Here is a 26,558-nt window from a genome sequence, read left to right as displayed (position 1 = left end):
CCCAGACTAAATCTTGGGGTGGCTGCTACTGTGGTGTGCACCCCAAGGAGTCACTGCTGCGAGGGGCACACCGCTGCTGGGGGGGGGGGGGGCAGCAGCACCAGCTGCCAGGGGCCGTCAGAGCAGCCGCTGCTCTGGCTGCCCCAGGGACCACTGCTTGGGTGGTCCCCAGGGCCCGCTGCCCTGGGACACCCAAGCAGTGGCCGGTGCAGCTAGCTGTGGGGCTGCCTAAGTGACTGGCTACAGAGCCACTCCAGCAGCAGCCGGTGTGGCTGTCCCTGAGCTGGCTGCTTGGGTGGCACTGGGGGCAGCCATAGTGGCTGTTGCAGACGTCACAGAGGTCTCAGAAAGTGACGGAATCCATGAATTCTGTGACCTCCGTGACAGACCCTGAGCCGTACTTCTGAATAACTTGTAGGATGCTGCATAGTCTCACTCATCAGTACACCATGTTATAAAGCAATAGCAAATGTTTGCAAGGTAAACCTCATCAAACAGGAAAGGAATCATCTCTAATGCAAATGGTGGCTTCCTACAGAAGAAGTAAAGTCCTGCCCAACAAGAATGTCTTTGAAACTCAGCCCTGGTCTACACTAGGACTTTAGGTTGAATTTAGCAGCGTTAAATCGATGTAAACCTGCACCCGTCCACACAATGAAGCCCTTTATTTCGACTTAAAGGGCTCTTAAAATCGATTTCCTTACTCCACCCCTGACAAGTGGATTAGCGCTTAAATCGACGTTGCCGGCTCGAATTTGGGGTACTGTGGACACAATTCAATGGTATTGGCCTCCGGGAGCTATCCCAGAGTGCTCCATTGTGACCGCTCTGGACAGCACTCTCAACTCAGATGCACTGGCCAGGTAATCAGGAAAAGAACCGTGAACTTTTGAATCTCATTTCCTGTTTGGCCAGCGTGGCAAGCTGCAGGTGACCATGCAGAGCTCATCAGCACAGGTGACCATGATGGAGTCCCAGAATCGCAAAAGAGCTCTAGCATGGACCGAACGGGAGGTACGGGATCTGATCGCTGTTTGGGGAGAGGAATCCGTGCTATCAGAACTCCGTTCCAGTTTTCGAAATGCCAAAACCTTTGTCAAAATCTCCCAGGGCATGAAGGACAGAGGCCATAACAGGGACCCGAAGCAGTGCCGCGTGAAACTGAAGGAGCTGAGGCAAGCCTACAAGAAAACCGGAGAGGCGAACGGCCGCTCCGGGTCAGAGCCCCAAACATGCCGCTTCTATGATGAGCTGCATGCCATTTTAGGGGGTTCAGCCACCACTACCCCCCCAGCCGTGTTGTTTGACTCCTTCAATGGAGATGGAGGCAATACGGAAGCAGGTTTTGGGGACGAAGAAGATGAGGAGGAGGAGGTTGTAGATAGCTCACAGCAAGCAAGCGGAGAAACTGGTTTTCCCAACAGCCAGGAACTGTTTCTCACCCTGGACCTGGAGCCAGTACCCCCCGAACCCACCCAAGGCTGCCTCCTGGACCCAGCAGGCAGAGAAGGGACCTCTGGTGAGTGTACCTTTTAAAATACTATACATAGTTTAAAAGCAAGCATGTGAAAGGATTACTTTGCCCTGGCATTCGTGGTTCTCCTAGATGTAGTCCTAAAGCCTTTGCAAAAGGTTTCTGGGGAGGGCAGCCTTATTGTGTCCTTAATGGTAGGACACTTTACCACTCCAGGCCAGTAACGTACTCAGGAATCATTGTAGAACAAAGCATTGCAGTGTATGTTTGCTGGCATTCAAACAACATCCGTTCTTTATCTCTCTGTGTTATCCTCAGGAGAGTGAGATATAATTCATGGTCACCTGGTTGAAATAGAGTGCTTTTCTTCAGGGGACACTCAGAGGAGCCCATTCCTGCTGGGCTGTTTGCCTGTGGCTAAACAGAAATATTCCCCGCTGTTAGCCACAGGGAGGGGGGAGGGTTGAGGGGGTAGCCACGCGGTGGGGGGAGGCAAAATGCGACCTTGTAACGAAAGCACATGTGCTATGTATGTAATGTTAACAGCAAGGATTACCCTGAAAGAGTGTAGCCACTGTTTTATAAAATGTGTCTTTTTAAATACCGCTGTCCCTTTTTTTTTCTCCACCAGCTGCATGTGTTTCAATGATCACAGGATCTTCTCCTTCCCAGAGGCTAGTGAAGCTTAGAAAGAAAAAAAAATGCACTCGCGATGAAATGTTCTCTGAGCTCATGCTGTCCTCCCACACTGACAGAGCACAGACGACTGCATGGAGGCAAATAATGTCAGAGTGCAGGAAAGCACAAAATGACCGGGAGGAGAGGTAGCGGGCTGAAGAGAGTAAGTGGCGGGCTGAAGAGAGGGCTGAAGCTCAAATGTGGCGGCAGCGTGATGAGAGGAGGCAGGATTCAATGCTGAGGCTGCTGGCGGACCAAACCAGTATGCTCCAGTGTATGGTTGAGCTGCAGCAAAGGCAGCTGGAGCACAGACTGCCACTGCAGCCCCTGAGTAACCAACCGCTCTCCTCCCCAAGTTCCATAGCCTCCACACCCAGATGCCCAAGAATGCGGTGGGGGGGCCTCCGGTCAACCAGCCACCCCACCACGGAGGATTGCCCAAAAAAAAGAAGGCTGTCATTCAATAAATTTTAAAGTTGTAAACTTTTAAAGTGCTGTGCTTAAAGTGCTGTGTGGCATTTTCCTTCCCCCCTACACCACCCCTCCTGGGCTACCTTGGGAGTCATCCCCCTATTTGTGTGATGAATGAATAAAGAATGCATGAATGTGAAGCAACAATGACTTTATTGCCTCTGCAAGCGGTGATTGACGGGAGGAGGGGCGGGTGGTTAGCTTACAGGGAAGTAGAGTGAACCAAGGGGCGGGGGGTTTCATCAAGGAGAAACAAACAGAACTTTCACACCGTAGCCTGGCCAGTCATGAAACTGGTTTTCAAAGCTTCTCTGATGCGTACCACGCCCTCCTGTGCTCTTCTAACCGCCCTGGTGTCTGGTTGCATGTAACCAGCAGCCAGGTGATTTGCCTCAGCCTCCCACCCCGCCATAAATGTCTCCCCCTTACTCTCACAGATATTGTGGAGCACACAGCAAGCAGTAATAACAGTGGGAATATTGGTTTCAGAGTAACAGCCGTGTTAGTCTGTATTCGCAAAAAGAAAAGGAGTACTTGTGGCATCTTAGAGACTAACCAATTTATTAGAGCATAAGCTTTCGTGAGCTACAGCTCACTTCATCAGATGCAGTGGGAATATTGGTTTAGCTGAGGTCTAAGCGAGTCAGTAAACTGCGCCAGCGCGCCTTTAAACGTCCAAATGCACATTCTACCACCATTCTGCACTTGCTCAGCCTGTAGTTGAACAGCTCCTGACTACTGTCCAGGCTGCCTGTGTACGGCTTCATGAGCCATGGCATTAAGGGGTAGGCTGGGTCCCCAAGGATACATATAGGCATTTCAACATCCCCAACAGTTATTTTCTGGTCTGGGAATAAAGTCCCTTCCTGCAGCTTTTGAAACAGACCAGAGTTCCTGAAGATGCGAGCGTCATGTACCTTTCCCGGCCATCCCACGTTGATGTTGGTGAAACGTCCCCTGTGATCCACCAGAGCTTGCAGCACTATTGAAAAGTACCCCTTGCGGTTTATGTACTCGGCGGCTTGGTGCTCCGGTGCCAAGATAGGGATATGGGTTCCGTCTATGGCCCCACCACAGTTAGGGAATCCCATTGCAGCAAAGCCATCCACTATGACCTGCACATTTCCCAGGGTCACTACCCTTGATATCAGCAGATCTTTGATTGCGTGGGCTACTTGCATCACAGCAGCCCCCACAGTAGATTTGCCTACTCCAAATTGATTCCCAACTGACCGGTAGCTGTCTGGTGTTGCAAGCTTCCACAGGGCTATCGCCACTCGCTTCTCAACTGTGAGGGCTGCTCTCATCTTGGTATTCATGCGCTTCAGGGCAGGGGAAAGCAAGTCACAAAGTTCCATGAAAGTGCCCTTATGCATGCGAAAGTTTCGCAGCCACTGGGAATCGTCCCAGACCTGCAACACTATGCGGTCCCACCAGTCTGTGCTTGTTTCCCGAGCCCAGAATCGGCATTCCACAGCATGAACCTGCCCCATTAGCACCATGATGCATGCATTGGCAGGGCCCATGCTTTCAGAGAAATCTGTGTCCATGTCCTGATCACTCACGTGACCGCGCTGACGTCGCCTCCTCGCCTGGTATCGCTTTGCCAGGCTCCGGTGCTGCATATACTGCTGGATAATGCATGTGGTGTTTAATGTGCTCCTAATTGCCAAAGTGAGCTGAGCGGCCTCCATGCTTGCCTTGGTATGGCGTCCGCACAGAAAAAAGGCGCGGAACGATTGTCTGCCATTGCTCTGACGGAGGGAGGGGCGACTGACAACACGGCTTACAGGGTTGGCTTCAGGGAGCTAAAATCAACAAAGGGGGTGTCTTTACATCAAGGAGTATTTCAGGCAGGACTTCATGGAGGGTTCCAATAAGAAATGGTGCACCTAAGTTATTGTTCTTATTGGAACAAGGAGGTTAGTCTGGCCTCTGATTGATACATGGCTAGATTTACCTCGCTGCACCTTCTCTGTGAGTGACTGCAGTGTGACCTAGAGGAATGAGTCCCCTGGACAGGGGAGGGGGGGAAGCAAATGAGTACAAAACAAATCTGGTCTATTTCTTGTTTTGATCCACTCCATCTATCTTTTACATCTTTGGCTGGCAGCAGACGGTGCAGAAGGACTGCTAGCCATCCTCATCTCTTGCCTGCCAGGCAGAAGATGGTACGACTGCTAGCAATCCTCATCTCTTGCCTGCCTGGCAGAAGATGGTACAGTACGACTGCTAGCAATCCGTATCGCCTGCCTGCTCACCATAAGATGGTTCAATAGGACTGACTGCAGGACTAAAGAGAATGACCTGGTCAAGTCACTCCAAATTTAGTCCCTGCGCCCATGTCTGTCCAGGCGCTCCCAGCCGACGTGGCCAGGAGCACCTCGGACATGACGATGACGGCTATCAGTCGTACTGTACCGTCTGCTGCCACAAGGCAAGGGGTTGCTGCTACTGTGTAGCAATGCCGTACCGTGTCTGCCAGCACCCAGGAGTCATAGGGTGACGGTTACCTGAGCGGGCTCCATGCTTGCCATGGTATGGCGTCTGTACAGGTAACTCAGGAAAAAAGGCGCGAAATGATTGTCTGCCCTTGCTTTCACGGAGGGAGGGAGGAAACGGGGGCCTGACGATATGTACCCAGAACCACCCGCGACAATGTTTCAGCCCCATCAGGCATTGGGATCTCAACCCAGAATTCCAATGGGCAGCGGAGACTGCGGGAACTGTGGGATAGCTCCCCACAGTGCAACGCTCCGGAAGTCGACTCTAGCCTCGGTACTGTGGAAGCGCTCCGCCGAGTTAATGCACTTAATGCACTTAGAGCATTTTCTGTGAGGACACTCACACTCGAATATATAAAACCAATTTCTAAAAAAACGACTTCTATAAATTCGACCTTATTCCGTAGTGTAGACATACCCTAAGTGAGCTATTGTGAAACATCAAAAGAACAAAGACTTTGTTAATTGCACTCCTCACTCCTTCCAGGAAGAGGAGACCTGCATATGAACTCATCCCATCAGTTGGGCTCTGGGGAGAAAGAGAGAAAAATCCCTGACACAGAGAAACTTGGCTCTTTTTGCTGCTTGCACTCTAAAGGGGTAAGACTCACTAAGCATAAGCAAAAGCCCCTAGTTGCTTTGCCTGGGTTAGCCCTAATGGACATATGGAGTTTGTTATATTTTGGAATCTAAGACTAACTCATTTGTGTGTCTATGTTACTTGCTTTAACCTTGTAAATAACTCTCATTTCCTTTTCCTAGTTATACATCTTTAGTTAGTTTATTACAGGATTGGCTACAAGCATTGTCTTTGTGAGAGAACTGAGGTACAATTGACCTGGGATAAGTGGCTGGTCCTTTAGGACTGGGAGTAACCTGAATACTCTTGTGATTTTTCATATAAGGGACCATCTGTCAATGAGTCAGGTTTGCCTCGGTGGCAAGATAGACTGGAGTGTCCAAGGGGTCCATCTGTGACTCCATGATAAGGCTGTTACAGTGCTTGTGGAGTTCACACTTGTTACTTGGTTGGTGAAATCCAATTATAGAACACATAACCGATTTGGGATTTGTGCCCTATTTCCTGACAGTCTGCCCTGAGGTTGGCACCCATGTTCGTGAGCCACTCCAGACAGCGTGACAATAATATAATCACATATCATATTATGTGTGCTGACACAATTTTGTCCTCCCCCGCCTGAATTTTTCAGAAATGACATCCCTCCTGACAAGATCCTCATTCAAGGTCGGATATCTACAGGCTGCTAAGAGGACCCACTTCATGGAGTCAAGCTGCATGTCTTCCATAGGTGCCCAAATCCATGTCTTACAATGTCCTTTATGAGTGCGCTAATTAAATGAACCCATTCTAAATGACTGGGATGATTAATGGTGCCTAAATAGATTAAACAAAGGTTAAATTAGATTAAACAAAGGTGCCTTCATAACCTGGGAGTGATATCTTGGAGTCTGTTATTCCAGTTTTCTAGTCCACGTTTTGAACACTGTATGGTCCAAATTAGACCGGTTTAACCCGGAGCTGAATTGGGCTCCTTGTGGAACCCCCTAATTCAACCGTTTTCTTGATGCTGATAGTGAGAATTAATGCCTGACAGGCACTTGAAAGGCAGTCCATGAGTTCTTGTAGTAGATCTTCATTGTGGGCTGTGAGGCATAGGCACCAGGGCTGGAGCACCCACAGGAAAAAAAAATGGTGGGTGCTCAGCACCCACCAGCAGCTCGCCTTCCAAAACCTTCCTCTCCCCCCAGCACCTCCTGCCCGCCAGCAGGACCCGCCGATCAGCAACTCCCCCTTCTTCCCAGTGCCTAGTGCCTGCAGCAGATCAGCTGTTTCGCGGCATCAGGAGGCCTATGGGGGAACGGAGGAGGAGCGAGGGCACAGTGTGTTTCGGGGAGCGGGTGGAAATGGGTGGGGAAGGGGTGGGGGTGGGGGTGGGAAGAATCAGGGCAGAAGCAGGGTGGGGGTCGGGGCCTTGGGGAAGGGGTGGAGTGGGGGTGGGGCGTTGGCGGGGCCAGAGGGAAGCCTCCCGTCCCCTCCCCTCCCTGTGGCAGATTAGAAACTCAGTGCCTATGCTATGAGGGCAGCATCATCAGCGAATAGAAGTTCCCTGATTAGCACCTTTTTGACTTTGGTCTTTGACTTAAGTCGGGACAGTTTGAAGAGTTTCCCATCTGAACTTGAGTGAAGATATATTCCATCTTTCGTGTCCTTAAATGCACAGTTCAAGAGTACTGAGAAGAAGATTCCAAAGAGCGTAGGGGCAAGAACACATCCTTGCTTTCACTCCGCTTTTCATCCCAAAGCTGTCCGAAATGGACCCGTCAAACTGGACAGTTGCTCTCATGTTGTTGTGGAATGAACGTATAAGCCTTAACGGAGTTGGTGGGCATCCTGTCTTTTCTAGTATTGCAAATAGACCTTCTCTGTTAACAAACCAGCTAGAAGTTGTCCAAAAGTTCAGCTATTTAGGTTCTACAGTGACCATCAACCTCTTATTGGGTGAAGAACTAAATGTTCGCATTGGAAAGGCTGCCACCACCTTTACCAGACTAACTAAAAGAGCCTGGAACAACTCAAAGCTTACTGTCAAGACCAAAATGCTAGCATACCAAGCTTGCATCCTCAGCACTCATGTATGGTGGGGAAACATGGACAACTTATGCTCATCATAGGAAAAGATTGAACGGTTTCCACCTACGTTGTTTATGCTGCACACTCAACACCAAATGACAGGATAAAGTCACCAATGCAGAGGTTCTTCAAAGGGCAAATTTACCAAGTGGGACAGCCCTGCCCAAGCAAAGACAACTGCGCTGGCTGGGACCTCTGAGTAGTTTTGGAGATGGATGCAGACCCAAGGATATGCTATACGGGGCGCTATCAGAGGGGACAAGAACAACAGGATGGCCCAAGATTTGCTATAAAGACACATGCAAGCGAGATGTGAAGGAATTTGGAATTGATCCTCACCAACAGGAAATTTTGGCAAGTGATCGTAATAAGTGGCGCCATCATCTCCATCAGGGTATCAAAGTCCATGACAGAAGCTGGCCCCCCAAAGCTTGAAGAGTAAAGAGCCAGTCGGAAGCAAGCAGCTCCCAAGATACAGACATTTGCAATAACAGCCAAAGATCATGGAAATCTCAGATTGGACTATTCAGTCACGGGACATTGCAAACCATCTACATCATAGGCTGCAATTCCCACTGTCTCTCACAGACGAAAGGGTGCCAACAACTTGAACTGGGCTCCATAATGTAAAAAAGCATTGTTTATTGATGTTACTGATTTTAACCAATTGAACACAGAATAGTAGAAGATAGAAATTGAAAAGACCTATAAGGTCACATGAGTTCTTTCCCTCCTGTTCACCCCCATCCTTGCAGAAGCCATTGCAGGATTGTTCATTACCCTGTAGTCTCCAGAGCTTTGTCCAGTTCAGTTTAAGTGACGCAAATGGTGAGGCTTCCACTATTGCCCTTGGGTAGTCTAATAGATCTCACTTTCCTGATGTTCAAGCTAAAATGAACAAAGAAGCTCAAGCTCCTGAAACCTCTATAGTCTGCTGAATGCAGTTGCATCAACCTTGGCTGAAGCTGCTGCATCTAATAGGAGCAATGTTTCTCAGGAGGGTGAGAAAGCTGCTGTGTTTAACAGATCCTGGATGCTTTAGGATGTCCCAGCCTGAAAATTAAGAATGTATTTAAAAAAGTTAGAGTAACAATCTTACAGATGTTTTCCCTTGCTAATAATGACAGGTTTCAGAGTAACAGCCGTGTTAGTCTGTATTCGCAAAAAGAAAAGGAGGACTTGTGGCACCTTAGAGACTAACCAATTTATTAGAGCATAAGCTTTCGTGAGCTACAGCTCACTTAGTGAGCTGTAGCTCACGAAAGCTTATGCTCTAATAAATTGGTTAGTCTCTAAGGTGCCACAAGTCCTCCTTTTCTTCTTGCTAATAATGTCTCCCTTGGATCATGAGTAGCAAATACAGCTCACTAATACCAAACTGATCAGCTGTTGTGCCATGGTCTTATGGGTTGAGACCTGAGTCATAGAATCATAGAATATCAGGGTTGGAAGGGACCTCAGGAGGTCATCTAGTCCAACCCCCTGCTCAAAAGCAGGACCCATCCCCAATTAAATCATCCAAGCCAGGGCTTTGTCAAGCCTGACCTTAAAAACTTCTAAGGAAGGAGATTCCACCACCTCCCTAGGCAACGCATTCCAGTGTTTCACCACCCTCCTAGTGAAAAAGTTTTTCCTAATATCCAACCTAATCCTCCCCCACTGCAACTTGAGACCATTACTCCTTGTCCTGTCCTCTTCCACCACTGAGAATAGTCTAGAACCATCCTCTCTGGAACCACCTCTCAGGTAGTTGAAAGCAGCTATCAAATCCCCCCTCATTCTTCTCTTCCGCAGACTAAACAATCCCAGTTCCCTCAGCCTCTCCTCATAAGTCATGTGTTCCAGACCCCTAATCATTTTTGTTGCCCTTCTCTGGACTCTTTCCAATTTATCCACATCCTTCTTGTAGTGTGGGGCCCAAAACTGGACACAGTACTCCAGATGAGGCCTCACCAATGTCGAATAGAGGGGAACGATCACGTCCCTCCATCTGCTCGCTATGCCCCTACTTATACATCCCAAAATGCCATTGGCCTTCTTGGCAACAAGGGCACACTGCTGACTCATATCCAGCTTCTTGTCCACTGTCACCCCTAGGTCCTTTTCTGCAGAACTGCTGCCTAGCCATTCGGTCCCTAGTCTGTAGCTGTGCATTGGGTTCTTCCGTCCTAAGTGCAGGACCCTGCACTTATCCTTATTGAACCTCATCAGATTTCTTTTGGCCCAATCCTCCAATTTGTCTAGGTCCCTCTGTATCCTATCCCTGCCCTCCAGCGTATCTACCACTCCTCCCGGTTTAGTATCAGTTTAGTAGAGTCACCTGGCGTGCTCCATTAGCTCTTGCCCATTTTATACAGTTAGGGACTCGAAGCAAACTGTATCATTCTGTCATCCTCCTCACAGAACAGGAAACAGTATGGATCTGTAGATTTCTCTGTATCCTTCCTAACCCTTCAGTGCTGCATTCGAACAAATTAACCTTGTGACAATCAGGTTATAATTAGTTCCATTCTAACTGCCCCATGACTGTGTATACACTGTAGAGGTCACTCAACTCAATCCAGAGGTGAAAACACATCATCCTCGTGCTCTTGCAGATTTTAATTATTTTTACTTTCCTTTGTTTGTTTGCCAATAGCATTTCTTTCCCTCCCAGTTTTATTGTTTTCCATTTGACACACATTAATTTTTCTTGTTTGTTTTTCCTCCTCTTTCTCTTCCAGTGAGCCCCTGGAGGGGAGGAAAAGGGTGTGGATGTCCTGAAAGCCAAACAGAACTCCCATTTGTAATGACTTTTCTAACTGACTAGAAATGGATGAACAATCTTTTTTGGAGCCTATCAGTGCAGTGCTTCAAAGAGGGGTCACTGTTAGGCACTAGGAATCTATGTAGGGTTATTGTTTGCAACAGGAAATGTTTTTATAGGAGGCACACACCAAAGAGATAATTTAGGTCCATTGGGGATTAGAACTGGCATCACATAGGAAAGGAATCTAACAGAAAAAGAATGTTGGGATTGAAAACAAGAAAAGAAATAATGAAGGCAAGGCAGTCATTGGCTGTTATGTTATAAAGTAAATCACTCACATAAATTATTTGTCGATGGGAATAAATCCTGCAGTATGTTAACTGGAATATTGAAAGGAAGATGTCTTCAGATAGGATTTGCATTAGGAACAAAAGAGGGGCAGGACGATTGATCCTCCTAAAGTGAGTTCAGTTTCCAAGATTCCTGGAAGGAGTATTATATGTGAGGGGAAGAAGAAGAGTTGTTGTCAATGAAAGATGAATTTACAATACCACCAAATATACTAAACTAGAAGAGAACGAGATCTATGAAGAAATTAGGATGAAGCGAGGATATCCTCAGGTCTGGGTGAGCACTATTGTATAGTATGCTAGAGAGTGTTACTCCCTTCTCTCTTTCACATATTCTTAAATGCAAATGAAGAAAGGGTAGTATATAAGAATGGCCCTACTGGGTCAGACCAAAGGTCCATCTAGCCAGTATCCTGTCTACCAACAGCGGCCAATGCCAGGTGCCCCAGAGGGAATGAACAGAACAGGTCATCATCGAGTGATCCATCCTGTCAAGGTTCCTTCACCACTCTGAACTCTAGGGTACAGATGTGGGGACCTGCATGAAAAACCCCCTAAGCTTATTTTTACCAGCTTAGGTTAAAACTTCCCCAAGGTACAAACTATTTTACCTTTTGCCCTTGGACTTTATTGCTGCCACCACCAAGCGTCTAACAAATATATAACTGGGAAAGAGCCCGCTTGGAAACATCTTTCCCCCCAAAATCCTCCCAAACCCCACACCCCCTTTCCTGGGGAAGGTTTGATAAAAATCCTCATCAATTTGCATAGGTGAACACAGACCCAAACCCTTGGATCTTAAGAACAATGAAAAAAGCAATCAGGTTCTTAAGAGAAGAATTTTAATTAAAGAAAAAGTAAAAGAATCACCTCTGTAAAACCAGGGTAGTAAATACCTTACAGGGTAATCAGATTCAAAACATAGAGAATCCCTCTCGGCAAAACCTTAAGTTACAAAAAGACACAAAAACCGGAATATACATTCCATTCAGCACAACTTATTTTATCAGCCATTTAAACAAAACAGAATCTAACGCATATCTAGCTAGATTACTTAAAAAGTTCTAAGACTCCATTCCTTTTCTGTTTCTGACAAAAAACAACACACAGACAGAGAGAACCTTTGTTTCTCCCCCACTGTAGCTTTGAAAGTATCTTGTCTCCTCATTGGTCATTTTGGTCAGGTGCCAGCGAGGTTATCCTAGCTTCTTAACCCTTTACAGGTGAAAGGGTTTTGCCTCTGGCCAGGAGGGATTTAAAGGTGGTTACCCTTCCCTTTATATTTATGACACATCCCCTGTCACTCATTCCCAGCTTCTGGCAAACAGAGTCTAGGGATACCATTCCTGCCCATCCTGGCTAATAGGCATTGATGGACTTATCCTACATGAATTTATCTAGTTCTTTTTTTAACCCTGTTATGGTCTTGGCCTTCACAACATCCTCTGGCAAGGAGTTCCACAGGTTGACTGTGCGTTGTGTGAAGAAATACTTCCTTTTATTTGTTTTAAACTTGCTACCTATTAATTTCATTTGGTGACTCCCACTTCTTGTGTTATGAGAGGTAGTAAACAACACTTCCTTATCTACTTTCTCCATACCAGTCATGATTTTATAGATCTCAATCATATCTCCCCTTAGTCGTCTCTTTTCCAAGCTGAAAAGTCCCAGTCTTATTAATCTCTCCTCATACGGAAGCCGTTCCTTACCCCTAATCATTTTTGTGTCCCTTTTCTGAACCTTTTCCAATTCCAATAGATTGTTTTTGAGATGAGGTGACCACATCTGCATACAGTATTCAAGATGTGGACATACCTTAGTAGCACAACTTCAAACTGAGGGTGGTACATAAGCAAGACTCAAACATAGTTCATCCAAGATTATTAATGGGACTCAAAAGGGTGGTATCAAGGGAAGACAATATTTTCTGGGCCTCTGAGTTGTTGATACTATATTCTGGACAGTTAAGAGAAAAGGTGGTCACTCAATTCCTGCTTTTATATGTTGAAAAAGCTTTTCAATCGTCATTAATTTGTTACTAGCGATTAGGAGAATGCTTTTAGCCAACTTGTAGTTATGTGTATGAGGAAGCTGGAACCAAGGCGATTACAAAGTGTGGAGCCGCTTTTAATCAGGGCACAGGGACCAGGCAGGGGTCGCGGGTCCCCGTCTTTCACTGCTCGGCTCCACAGGACAGAGGAAAGGAAAGCGGCTGATACTCCCGAGGAGTGGATGGTGGGTACAATAGGCTGAGTGACCCCCAGAGGACCCCGCGGGTGCAGCACCGGGGATGGACTTGGGCCGGTCTGTTTGCAGGCAGGGGCTGTTATCGTGTGGACCAGGCCTGACAACGGGACGGGGAAGGGCTGGACCAGTGATGAGCTGCCAAAATCTCAAGAACGGGTTCCCTCCTCACCCCACGAGGGGGTCGTTGCCCACCCCCGCCCCCCGGGAATCCTGCCCCATCCAACCTCCCCGCATTCCTTGATGCCCCCCCAGGACTCCTGCCCCATCCACCCCCCTCCCCTGACTGCCCCCAGAACTGGGCAGGAGAGTCTTGTGGGCCACCGTAGTGGGTGCCCACCCCTAAGAGCCAAAGGCACCTGCTGGGGGGCGAGGTGGGGAGTCCTGGAGATGCTTACCTGGGGCAACTCCCAGGAAGCATCTGGCAGGTCCCTCTGGCTTCTAGGGGTGGAGGGGTGTAGCTGGGGGGGAGCAGGGGGAGCGACCGCTCACCCACTGATCACATCAAAAGTGGCGCCTTAGGCACCGACTCTCTGGGTGCTCCGGGGCTGGAGCCCCCACGGGGAAAATTTGGTGGGTGCAGAGCCCCCAACGGCAGCTCCCCACCCCACGCTCACCTCCGCTCCTCCCTTGAATACGCTACGCTGACCTGCTCTGCTTCTCCGCGCACCCTCCCCGCGAATCAGCTGTTTGGCGGGAAGCTGGGGAGGGCTGAGAAGCAGGCGGGGGCTTCCTGCTCAGGCCCAGGGAGGTGCAGGTGAGCTTGGGTGGGGAGCGGTTCCCCTGCGCCCCCCCTCTGGGTTATCTGATGCGGCACAGGCAGCCCTCCTTGCACCCTCCCCAGCTCCCTTCCTCCTCCCTGGGCCTGAGTGCGAAGCCGCCTCCTGCTTCTCAGCCTGCCCCAGCTTCCCGCGCGAACAGCTGATTTGCGGGGAGCTGGGGACGGGGGGTGGGGGGCCAGAGAAGCAGAGCGGGGCGGCGCGTTCAGGGGAGGAGGCGGAGCGGAGGTGAGCTGAGGCCGGGCGCGGGCCGGGGAGCTGCTGGTGGGTGCTCTGCAGCCATCAAATTTTCCCCGTGGGTGCTCGAGCCCCGGAGCACCCAGGGAGTCGGCGCCTAAGGCACCACTTATGCCGGTGGTTAAATTTAGAAGCCCTTTTAGAACCAATTGTCACTCGTGGAACAACCGGGTCTCGCGAACCGGCTCCAGCTCACCACTGGGCTGGACCCGCTGGCTAATGTCCGGGCTGCGGGTGGGAGCCGGCTCCCACGCAGAACACGGGCTTAAATCCCCCTCCGCAGGGGCTTTGCGCAACCAGCCGGCCACTGCATGGCTCCTCCAGGCCGGCAGGGGGCGCGCAACGCAGGGCAGGCCGGGAGATCCGGGCGGAGGGTTGCGGGGCATGTTGGGAGCCGCCGGCCGCAGTGCATGCCGGTCGTTGTAGTCGTCCTTGGGCCCCGCTTAGCAATAAGAGGCGGAAGTGTAGGGGGCGCTCGCTTTCCCTCAGGAGGGGAGAGGGCAGCGGCGGGATGCCGTCACTTCCGTCGTGCTGGGCGCGTCACTTCCGAATCCTGGCGCGGGATGGCCGGCGGGCGCGGGCGGGTCTCCCGGAGCCGGCGGGGGCCCATGGCGGCTGGGAAGGGGGCGCTGGGGCTCCGCGCCCCCGAGGAGACGGTGAACCGCTGGGTGCTGCAGTTCTACTTCCACCAGGCCGTGGGGGCCTATCGGGCCCGTCGGTACCAGGACTTCCGCGAGTTCCGCGACGTGATGCAGGGTGAGGGGCCGCCCGGGGAGGGGCCGCCCGGGGAGGGGGCCGGGGCCGGCGCCGGCGCCCGGGCAGGGGGCTCTGGGGTCCAACGGCGGGGCCGGGGGGCGGGCGGTGTTTCTGACTGGGGTGTCCCAAGCTCTGTGTCCTCCTCTCTCTCCAGCTCTGCTGCTGCGGCCCCTGGTTAAGGAGCCTGCGATCTCCCGGCTGCTCCGGATCATGCAGTTTCTTTCAAGAATTGAGGAGGGAGAGAACCTCGGTACGAGAGAAAAGCGCCACAATTCGTCTTACTGGTGCTCAGCCCTGTTCCCAAAACCGCATTCACCTCACTGTATGGCCCCTGCACAGTGCAGCGTGGGACCGTTCTGTTTAAATCAGTCTTTATCTACTGTTTGGCCGAGGAGAACCATCTACTCTGTTCGGATTTTTTAAAATTGGAGTTCAGGTTTGGATAAAGGCCTCTGAAACTTCTGTTGTAATTCCTTGAAATAATCTGCTTGTGGTTTTTTTATTTATAAGGATCATTTCTCCAAAGGAGGGGGCATGGGCCTGATAATAGTAGGGATAGTGCGTCTGACCAGAACCAAAGTAGTCAAAAGTGGCTTTTCTCAAAGGTATCAGAGGGGTAGCCGTGTTAGTCTGGATCTGTAAAAGCAGCAGTCCTGTGGCACCTTATAGACTCATAGACGTATTGGACCATAAGCTTTTGTGGCTGAATACCCACTTCTTCAAATGCATGTCTTCTCAAAGGGTAGTTAATGTGCAGGGTAAACAATCTGGGAAATAACGAAGTAGTTTTCACTCTTTTCAGTTATAGGAATCGAACACTAATAGGTAGAACTTTCAGATTGAAGTACGATTTCTTTTTTATTTTTCTCTTTTTTCCTGTTTAGCATTGTCACTTGAAAGCAACATGTGGGGTAAACTTCAAACATTCTGTTAGTAAGAGCCTAAAACCCAAACAAAAATTTTTGTTTAAGAAAAACCTGGCGTCTTTGCAGGGATTCTGTTTTCTATCTCTGTCATCTGGAACAAAGTCCCTTCTGCTTTCTTTTACAAACAATGTATAGGTAAATCAATTTCATTCTTCATTTCTCCTGTAATAGAACAAGAACACAATGTTTGAGTGAAAACTCTGTGAAGAAGGCTTTGTTTTTGCTTTCACTTGGAATGAAAACCTTAAGTAAAGTAACCACGTATATGAGTCTTAGATCTAGTTGTACTTGAGCAAAACTTAAACTTGGGGATCAAATTTGATCTGACAGCAGTGTCCTTTCAGTATTATGGCAAGAACTTTACTTTTGAATTTCTTGATGTTTGAGCATTTAAACTGCATTAGTATAGTCTTATGTAACTTTTATTCAGTGTGTTAATTCATGATTTTTCTCTTTATAGTATATAGTAAAGCAAACCTCCACATACTCAGCTCACAATGGTTATTGCTTTTAATTTCAAACTCACCAACTGTCATGTTTCTTTTCGAGGATCTCTCATACCTTCGACAACCTTTCTTGATCATAATTGTTTTGTTTGTGCTGTTCTCTGCTTGTCCGTTACTGCAGCATTAGTGGCCTAACTGAGCAAATCTGAGCCTATTTGTTTTGGCTGCTTCCTGTGGAGGATTTCTTGGGCTCAGGTAGATTTGTGTCTGTTTTAAAACCAATAGGAATGAATTGTTTCTTTTAATTGTAGATTGCACCTTTGATACAGAGTCAGAGCTCACCCCTCTTGAATCCGCAATCGGTGTGCTGGAGCTGATTGAAAGAGAATTTCCTGTGTCTGAGGTGGCAATGGAATCTGTTAGAAAAATGGTGAAACAAGCTGTAAGGGTCAAGTTCTCCTTTTTCATTCAAATATTTTAGAGTTTTGTAAGCTTTAATCTAACTAAAAGAAAAAAGCTTCCCTTACACTGAGGGTGGTTGTCCCTTCTCAGGTCTTCTCTCCATCATTTGCCTTACTTCTGGGAGCTTTCCATTGTTAGGAAGATAGTAAGCTATCAGGATCTGTAACTCTATTAAAGGTGAACTGAAAAGCAGAACTTTTCTTTTGCTATTACCATTTTCTCTATTGAATATATTAGAAATAATGCATCCTTTCTCACTTCTTTTTACTGGAGGACCTCTTAAATGTAGAACCAGAATGCTCTTAGAGTCTAAGAATCCCTCCTAAAAACTTGCTATTGCAACTAGTCATCCCCTGCAAACTGGTCTGTTCAATTTGCTGGCCTGGGATAAAGTTTGCATGTATGATATATGTAAAATGTAACTATGATGTTTTATTGCATATTATACTACAATAAACAAACCTGAGGCTACAAGACACTTGCTGAGCCTCATCAAGATGTCTTTGGCACATTTTCTCCCGCTTCCTACACCCACATGCTGTCTACCTTTACTAGTAAGCTCTTTGGGGAGGGGCCACGTCAGCTTCTTTTAGTATTGACATGCCGGGTAACTCTAGTCCTGTAGAAGGCTGTTTGTTTAAAATTAAGCCAAGGAAATTTAGTGAGAACTGATGGGTTCTCAGACTTCAGGGGTGTCCAGCAAAATACTTATTGTAAACGTAGATTAATTGAATGGCACCATACAAATGAAAATCAGGTAACGCAATCCTTAATTGTAACCTTGCATTAATGGGATAGTTAGAAGGGTGTAGTAGGATTTCAGGTTAGCAGCTCATTAAGGTGTTTGCAAATAGCGTTATTTCTATGTTACTTGAATAGCGTTTGGAAGGAACATCACAGACTTTGTTTGCATTTTGCTTTTGCTGTTCATAGAATCATAGAATATCAGGGTTGGAAGGGACCTCAGGAGGTCATCTAGTCCAAGCCCTGCTCAAAGCAGGACCAATCCCCAATATTTGCCCCAGATCCCTAAATGGCCCCCTCAAGGATTGAACTCTCAACGCTGGGTTTAGCAGGCCAATGCTCAAACCACTGAGCTATCCCTCCCCCAACCTGTTTGTGAAGCTGATTTAGGTGATGTGGTTGAATTGCTACAACAGAGATCCTTTTTTTCCTCTCTAGGCTGTTATTGTTTGTATTAAAAAGAGAGAATTTGATAAAGCCTCAAAAATTCTGAAAAAAAACATGGCAAAGGATCCCAGCACCCAGGTGAGTTTGATTATGTGAGTTTTTGGGGCGTGAGATGGAGTATCTTGTTGGCTGTGCAATATGTTCGCAGACATGGATTTCCTTTTCTTTCCTTCTGTCTGTTGCTACCATTGCGTAGTCTGGCACTGAAAGCGAGTGTAGTTGGCAATGCTGACAGACTCCAGACTTTTTGGGCTTTTGCTTCCTAATTTAGATCAGTGTAAATTAGTTGGTAATGTTGTAGTGTCAGTGGGGAAGTCCCCTCTCCACCCAAACCCCCAGCTCCTGTGTTTGTAACTTGTATTATTTGTAGATATTCAGAATGTTCTTGCCTCTTGACTAGAAACTGAGGACAGAGTTGCTCAGCATTATCCGTGAGAAGAATTTGTCTCATATGATGATCCGAAATTTTTCCTACAAGACTTTTCAGCAGAGTGCGTTCCAGTTCTTGGAGACCTACCTGGAGGATTCAGAGCCCTTTCTCTTGACCGTATGTGTCTACCCTGGCTACCCACATTTCAGCCCCACCCAGCTGTCACCCCTCAGGGTCTGCAGAAAAATGGCATGTGATGCATGTCACCTCTAACCCCTCTGTACTCTGTTCAAGGGATACACCCTTAGGTCTCAGGCCTCCAGCTGTCACCTCTCTATAGGCAGAGTCTTGTGACACTCCCCCTTCTGATCTGGGATTTAGGCTTGCATTTCTCTGTGACTATCCCAGCAGTCTGACCTAGCTCCCCACCCCTGGTTTCACTCTTTTTCCTGAAGGACAAGGAACCAGCTGGCCTTCACAAAGCAAAGCACATTTATTTAAGAACAAAAGAATTACACAGGAAAATTTGTCATAAAACCGTAAAGTGCATATTAAGCTTACCAGAAGCCACTCATCTTTCGCATGAGGGTCTGGTAAGAGTCAAAGTCCTTCAGATCCTTCCACTAGGGCTTGCCCTCTTGTTAAAGATTCAGGTCAGTTTTCAGGTCAAGAACAACCCCCCAATCCCCCGCTTTAAGTTCACCTTTTGTACCGAAAGCCTTTCTTTGTTTCCTGGGCCTCTGGAAACTGGTCTGATCCACTATTTGTAAAATCCTTTGGGGTTATACTCAATTGATAGTGTTTACCTGTCCCACCTCCTGTGATTGTAGATACTTGGAGAAACTTGGTGAATCACCTCTGTGCAGTTAGAATACAATCTCTGGCTCACAGAGGTGCAGTTAACTTTTATAATGTTGATACAATGGTCTCAAATTATATGAATTGGAAAGAAGTTACCAATTTGTTACTTTCTTATTGACATGTAATATTTTTGACTTGTACTCAGAAGTCAGATACAGATGTCTGGCTCTAAAGTTTTGGGACCAGAGCACCAAGGGAATAAATTTTTAGCATTTAAAATTCAGACCCTCTCTTGAGGTTCCATGCTGTAAAATTACTTGGTCATTATTATAATTCTTAATCAAGGTAACTTAACTCTGCACATATAACTACTACAGAACACCTGACAAATGACCGCAGTTGTTATCTTATCTCCAATATACCAAATAGTACCTTGACCATAGAACAGCAAATAATTGCAGGGAATGTGCACTTAATTAATTAATTAATGTTCCATGCCTGTGGAATGGGAGTAAAATAAATGCAGTTCCATGGAGTTCTCTTTGTAATTATTATGCGCTTTCTTCCTGTCAAAGATGGCGAAAAACACTTTGAATTCAGAATATATTGATGAAACTAAGAAGCTGGCATTAGGTCCAGACTCTGTGGAAGTAGCTAAGCAACCACCAGCGGTGGCTCCAGACTCTGTGGAAGTAGCTAAGCAACCACCAGCGGAGGCTCCAGACTCTGTGGAAGTAGCTAAGCAACCACCAGCGGAGGCTCCAGACTCTGTGGAAGTAGCTAAGCAACCACCAGCGGTGGCTCCAGACTCTGTGGAAGTAGCTAAGCAACCACCAGCGGTGGCTCCAGACTCTGTGGAAGTAGCTAAGCAACCACCAGCGGAGGCTCCAGACTCTGTGGAAGTAGCTAAGCAACCACCAGCGGCGGCTCCAGACTCTGTGGAAATGTCTTCAAAGGACTCTGGGAGGTGAGCAGCGATGGTGATGCATTCGCAATGTGGAGAGGAAATCTGGCCACATATGGTGGATGAAGTTTGCCAGAATTTTGCTTCTGAATTATAGCACCCACTGCTTTCACTGTGTGCAGGCAGCTATAATTTTTTGCCATGTGCCAATGCAGTGGTGCTGCCCCAGGGGCTACTACTTTAGGATTTTTCACCAGGCTGTCTATCTCTGAATTAAAATGTTGATCTTTTTTCTGAAGAGTACCCTAGTGAGTGTTTGGATTAAAGGAAGGGAAGGAGTCCCCTTGTGACAGGTGGTGAATGAGAGAGGGTCTTATGTTTACAGAAGGGTTTTGGTGTGTCCGTGGTTCAGAGGACATAGGTTTGGTTAATGGCATTTAGTTTGGCATTCTTTGGAGGGATAAAACAGATGAATGCTGTGATCTGAGGTGTCTATAGTAGCCGATGCTGAAAATGCGAAGGTCAGGGCAGGCTGCAAAAAGGAGAGCATGTTCTCCCAAAACTGGTGGTTAACACTGAAGTTAGATTCACCAACTAGTCCCAAACTGTGCTCCTGATCTCCCAGGATGGTTATCAAAAAGCTAAAAAAGAAATCACACAGCCCCCTTTATTGTATTCCAGTTCTCTGGCTCCCAATCAGCAAATAGTGAGAAGTTTTTTAAAACTCTGTTCAGCACACAGAATGTTCTTCTGATTCCCCAAAGGGCCAGCCACATTGCCAGATCAGTACTAGTCTGTATCTTACCCAAAATACCACACTGCCAGTGAATCCTTTAGTATCTAAAACTAAAGGTTTTATTATAAAAGAAAAGAACGAGAAGAGAGTTGTTAAATGGTCAAAGCAGTCAAATTTACTGTCCATTTTGATCAATTTCATGGCCAGAAGGTTTTAAAATTAGTCAATTTCATGTTTTTAGATATTTACACCTGACATTTCCTGGTGTTGTAACCATGGGAGCCCTGACCCCAAAGGGGACTGTGGAAGGGGGGAAGGGAGAGAGGATTGCCACCAGCACTTCTGCGCTGCCTTCAGAGCTGGGCTCTGAAGTCAGCAGCCATAGAGCTTCCTGCAGCTGGGAGAGGTACCCGGAGGTGGGTCTGACCTCCCCCTGAAAGTGGCCATGCTGGGGAAGAGGAAGTCCCATCCCTGACAGGACAGGACTAGCAGCTGGAGCCTGGTGCATGGGAGCGGTCCCTGGTTGGGGTACTCCCAGCCCTGTCTCTCCCCGTCCCCTCCAATAGCTAGATTTCACGGGGGAAGGTCTGATTTCATGGTCTGTGATGTGCTTTTGCATGGATGTGAATTTGGTAGGAGCTTAGCTGTGTGGCAGAGTGAGGGGAGCAGCTGTGATTTTAGTGAAGTAGAGCATTGTATTGTTGAAATTGTTGATGTAACCTGCTTAGCTTCATTTATTTTACAGGCAACCGCCTGGAACTGTAACAACATTTGGGATTTCTGCTCTGAGAGAAGCTTTCAAGACCTTGTCAAATTCCCAAGATTCTGATGCAGCCTTTACCAAACTGGATGAAACAGACTTTTCTTTCCCCAAGCAATTGTCCCCTTCTGTATCCCACAGACTCAAGAGGCACAGAGAAGAGGAGAATCCACCCTTGGAGACCTCTGAGACCTCAGACATACCTAAATCACCCCCAAAGAGTAAACGCTTGTTGACTATAAGCAGACTGATTATGGAGCAGGACAGCCAGAGTACTGAGCTGAGTGAGACTCCAGACTCATCCCAGGAGCCGGTGGTATCTTCTGCATTCAGGACTCTTGTTCGAAAGCCACATGTTCAGCGTGTGTCTTCCAGAAGTCCCAAGTATGAAGCATATCTGTGACACTGAGTATTCTAATGCAGACACAATGCTTTGAGAACATATAGCTAACATTGCTACATTAAACAATATAACCTTATCTGAGCAAAACTAGAAAGTTAAAAATCCCTCCCTTTTGCAAAAATGTGGAAATGGATAGTTTAAAGCAAATGTTCTGTTACTCCTGTAGATCATACATGTGGTTAGCAATGTGGGAAATGGGAAAGCTCACCTCCTACGTTCCAATAACCTTAATGCTGACCCTTGACATCCTTGCAAACTGCTTCTCAGTGTATGCATTTGACTATGTAAATCTGCAGTTAGTAATACACAGGTTGGAGTTTGTGGGTATGTTTTGTGGGACAGATTAAGGTAAATTTTCATGTCAGTGATGAATTTAAACCATGTAGGAATTTTAAGAGTAATAGAATATTGATGCAAGTTACTTTAATTCTTCCACACTTGTTTTGTACCTTGTATATGTATTGTATGACTTAGCTGCAAGTTAAACGGGGGAGTGGATGGATGTGTGGGAACAAAGAGTTCTCTGGAGCCAGGCTTCTGGGATGCATGTTTTCTGCAGGACTTGATGAGGGTGTAGCAGGGTTCCCTTCTAATGCATCTTGGAGGCTGTGCAGACGAGGGCCTCTGCTTTTGCACATGTAAGGCGGTACTGTGGATCTGCAGGAATGAAACAGCAGGGAATTCCCTTTCCTGAGCAGTACTTGGGTTCCCCAGGAGAGATGAGGCAAACGTGGTAGTTCCATAAAGTTCTCAGACTTAGGAGCACTTCAGGGTACTGATTGCAGAGTAGACCCTACCGAGCTGCATGAAGTTTCATGCTTGAAAAGAGACACGTTGAGAGCATAGCATTTCAGGTTTTATATGCTTAAAATGTTAAGTGCCAAAGCGCTAAAATGCTCGGAAGTTGACCGCCACCAGCGTAAAATGTTCTGTGCAGTTCAGTAGGGTCAGCTGATCCCAGTGCCCTGCGGCGCGCCCAAGATTGGCATGTTTCCAGTGCTCCCGGACTCCCTGTCTCTTGCCTTTCGTTGTTGACGAAGACCCTAGCTCGGTTGCAATGCTTTAAGTGGCAGTGGTGCTGATGGTGATGGCTATTGGTGACAAAGGATATCAACTTTTGCTTCAGAAGTTTAGCTTCAAACCTTCCCCTGCCCAAACGCTCATATACACCTGTGTGAAAACGCTTGCGTGCTGCCAAGGCGACGGAATGCACAAGCGTACCACTAACAACAGGGAGCGTTTGTCTTCATGTAGTTGCTGTAATATGAAAACTAATCAATTTGCAACATATTTTAAATACACCTGATTTCAGCTGAATCTTCTGTAAGGAGTTGAGTACATGCATGTGAGCAAGAGAAATAAGGAACATAATTGGTTTGGAACCAGCTGGCCTTGCTTATAGTAAAAATTTCATAGCAGCCTTGTGGAGCATATGACCCTTGCTAAGTGTTCCTGCCCCATTCCATTGTCTCTTTCATGCCACATGCACGGCACCTTCTTGGCAGCTCAGGTGTTTGTATCAGTTTGCAGCAACTGCTTAATTCTGACCTAGTTGGCTCTCAGTTGCTTCTTGTGTGTTATACAGGGATCTGTTAAGATCCAAAGAGAACCTCCTGTAGTTATTAAAATGGCACTGAGTGGCTTTGAATGCCAGACATACACATGGCACCCTTTACCTACAAACCAGTCCAATGGCAGTGAACTGAGATGCATGTGTTGTGAAGGTGAAGCAAACATACATAATCCAGCTGTCAGGCAAGCTCCCACATTTCCCAGTGCTGCACACTGATCTTAGTCTTCACTCATTGGAACAAGGTGGTCCTGGACCATTTTACCAATGGCCTCTATGTAATTAGTCAGTGGTCTGTGGTCCTTTTGGATGTTTGATTTAGCTGTCTGCAGTGACTGTCACTTCAGCCCTCATTAATCAGGCTGGCTTGTTGCAATTAAAATGTGTGTGTTGTGTGTTTTCAGACCACTGAAAGCAAGATGGAACACCTCGAATGGGCAAGAAGAAAAGGACACTTGGAGTGAGGAAGATGAGCTCTTCCTGGACAAGAGTAAGTATGCTATTTTTAAAAAAAGAAAAGGAGTACTTGTGGCACCTTAGAGACTAACCAATTTATTTGAGCATTTAATTCCTGGTCCCAGCCATGCTGTTGGCCCTGGGGCAGTCTGCTGCCTTGAATACTTGACAGAAACCAAAAGACTAGAAATCCCATAACCCAGGAAAGCTTGGGCCTATGGTTGCTGTTATAGGACTGCAGCAATGGAGATGATGTCCTTTCTTAGGCAGGCCCGAACAATGGGAAGCTGCTAAATCCATTGTGTACCTGATCGTGGAACATCTAGCAAGTACCCTCTCATTACAGTTTCAGACCTGAGATAAAACTACCTGTCAGTCATTGTCTGCTATTCTAGTTTGAGACCCAGCCCAAAAGCAGTTCCATCCCGTTAACAGCTGTAGGGTGGCAGATCAGCATTTGCTGGCTTTTTTCAAAAGATGTAATTAATTCCACCTCAGACTTTTCTCCTGGATGCTGTTTAACAGCTGGGATCTTCCCTGCTTGGACCTGAACATGGTTCCATTTATGAACAGGGATTTCTATTGAGGAAGCTTTTGGATCAGACTGTCTTTTTTTTCTTTTTTTCTCCTTAGACACATTTGCTAACCTGAGACAAGTGTAATTCCTTTTGACTCAGTCTTAGTTATGTTTCTTTAGTTACACTTCTTATGAGGTAACCAGGGCTTGGATCAGAATGGCCAACTGTCCCTTCAATACATGGAATTCTAGCAGCTAGAGGAAGTAAAGGCATTTGTTTCTGTTTTCCATACCCTGGCCAAGGGTGTTCCCCTGGTGGCCATGCCGCGCTCTCCCTGTAATCGAACAGGCTAAAGCCAGTTTCTCTGGGAGATGCATGCACAGCAGAAGGTGGATGCTGAAATATGACTCTTCTTGGTTTATTTTTCAGGGTCCCCTGGGAGAAATAGCCACAGCTCTTCAATCCTCGGTTCCAAGAAGCAGGTAATATAGAGCCCTCCAGCTCTGTTCAGCAGCCCAAAGCAGGACTCTGCAGGGGTAGTGAAGCAATGAAGCAATAGCAAAGATTGGGAGGGGGAAATCCCTTTTGCTGTTCAGAGATTTCTACGCCTCTGGAATCAGCTCAGTTAGAAGAGTCCAAGTGATTGATGCACACTGAATGGAGAACTCTCCCAGATGCTGCACTGACAGATGATATTTACTCAGGGACTGGAGTACCTTGATCAATGCTTGCGTTATCTAAGCGTTGAACTTACGAGGGGGTGAGTTGGGTTGCACAGATCTTTAAATTGGGAGGGCCTGGCTTAAGTTTGTCCACTAAAAGCCAGGAAAGTGGTAGAGGCCTAAAATACTGGTGTGCAGCTTATCCTGGCTGGCATCTGCTTCCTGAACCGCTCAGCAGGTAAGTCAGCTAAAGAGGCGAAGAACCAGAACACACTCTATAAACCACATAATTCCTAAATAAGCCTGCAGCTAGTATTGAAAATATAAATACACTTTCGGGAGGTGTCGGGGTTGTAAGAACTATGTTATAAGAAGGTGCTGATAGTATGGATGAAAGGAGGACCAAGGAGGCTAAGAAGCTGTTAGTGCAGAAGTGATAGGACCTGTGCTGTAAGAGTCACTCCTTGTTCTTCTTTTGCAGAGGTGGACGGTACAGGAAAGCGAATGGATCAGAGAAGGAGTGAAGAAGTTTGGAGAAGGGAACTGGAAAATCATTTGCAAAAAGTTCCCCTTTGAGAACCGCACCTCAGTGATGATCAAGGATCGCTGGCGGACCATGAAAAAGCTGGGACTCCACTGAAAACAGGAGTTGAGGAACTCTTCGAGTGACACTTGCTCTCATTTCTCTCCAAAAGATGGACGAAAGCAACACCTGCCATGGGAGGAAGGTTGTAGTCCTCTTCCTAGCAATGTGACAGGAATGATGTGGAGAATTGTCATGGCTGCTTGGCAGAGCTGAATGCTACAGCTGGAAGAAGCAAAGTTTAACTAGAGTTTGGGAAACCTTCCTAGTTCTTGTATTTAGCTGGAGTCACTAAATTTAGATCTTTGTCTGTCAACAGAAGCAAGGCAGCCTGAGTAACTATGGAAATAGTCTTGCAGTAGAAGTGCTACAATACTGACATTTTGTATATGTTCAGAAACAGTGAGGACTCTGGCAGCCTTTGCCCTGTGAGTGTTAGAGCTGGAACCTGAGTGGACTGTAACTGGGATCACGGCTTTCTCTACTCAGGTGTTGGTTGAATGGCAGGGTAATCCTGTCACTGACTGTTTTATCTCTATTAATATTCTTAAACCAATTGTGAATCACTTGGCTGATCTCCATTTGCCCGTCAGCCCCTTCGAGAGGGGAAAGCAGTGGTGTAGGAGCTGTTGCTGAGTTGCACCGGCAGAAGTCTGGCTTTTTGGCCAGGGATCTGGCATTTGTTTCCACGATTCTCTGCTTTGTATATTTTTATATTGAGTGGGGATTTCTTCCTCCACATTTTTTTGATGCTTTAAAAATAGATGTTTTTTCTTTGTGCTCATTAGTTTCTAGAATGTTTGGAGCCAGATGTCACCAAGTTAAAAGTTAGTGTTCAGTTGGTTTGACTTTGTGTTTGAGTTGCCTCCTTCTTT

General features: G+C 47.1%; 2 protein-coding genes across 4 annotated transcripts; both read left to right on the top strand.

Moving 5' to 3' along the window:
* The first annotated feature begins 916 nt into the window (after nt 1-916).
* Nucleotides 917-2,676, top strand: LOC140896565 (uncharacterized). Its single transcript, XM_073308492.1, has 2 exons — nt 917-1,519; nt 2,106-2,676. The coding sequence occupies exons 1-2, from the start codon at nt 937-939 to the stop codon at nt 2,300-2,302; spliced, it is 780 nt and encodes a 259-aa protein (XP_073164593.1). The 5' UTR covers nt 917-936; the 3' UTR covers nt 2,303-2,676.
* An 11,989-nt stretch (nt 2,677-14,665) lies between these two features.
* On the top strand, nt 14,666-26,536 carry TERF2 (telomeric repeat binding factor 2). Of its 3 annotated transcripts, none has more exons than XM_073308324.1 (10): nt 14,666-14,895; nt 15,050-15,145; nt 16,579-16,709; nt 17,912-17,998; nt 18,321-18,467; nt 19,667-20,058; nt 21,633-21,875; nt 23,869-23,954; nt 24,868-24,920; nt 25,582-26,536. In XM_073308324.1, the coding sequence occupies exons 1-10, from the start codon at nt 14,703-14,705 to the stop codon at nt 25,738-25,740; spliced, it is 1,587 nt and encodes a 528-aa protein (XP_073164425.1). In that variant the 5' UTR covers nt 14,666-14,702; the 3' UTR covers nt 25,741-26,536. The 3 variants fall into 3 exon arrangements, with proteins under 3 accessions (XP_073164425.1, XP_073164424.1, XP_073164426.1); XM_073308323.1 differs by having other exon boundaries at nt 21,477-21,875; XM_073308325.1 differs by lacking the exons at nt 14,666-14,895; nt 15,050-15,145 and adding an exon at nt 15,828-15,956 and having other exon boundaries at nt 21,477-21,875.
* The last annotated feature ends 22 nt before the right edge of the window (nt 26,537-26,558 follow it).

This window comes from Lepidochelys kempii, chromosome 12, assembly GCF_965140265.1.
Source record: "Lepidochelys kempii isolate rLepKem1 chromosome 12, rLepKem1.hap2, whole genome shotgun sequence".
NCBI lineage: Eukaryota > Metazoa > Chordata > Testudines > Cheloniidae > Lepidochelys > Lepidochelys kempii.
The sequence above is the reverse complement of the archived record's forward strand: the minus strand, read 5'-3'. Positions and strand labels throughout refer to the sequence as shown.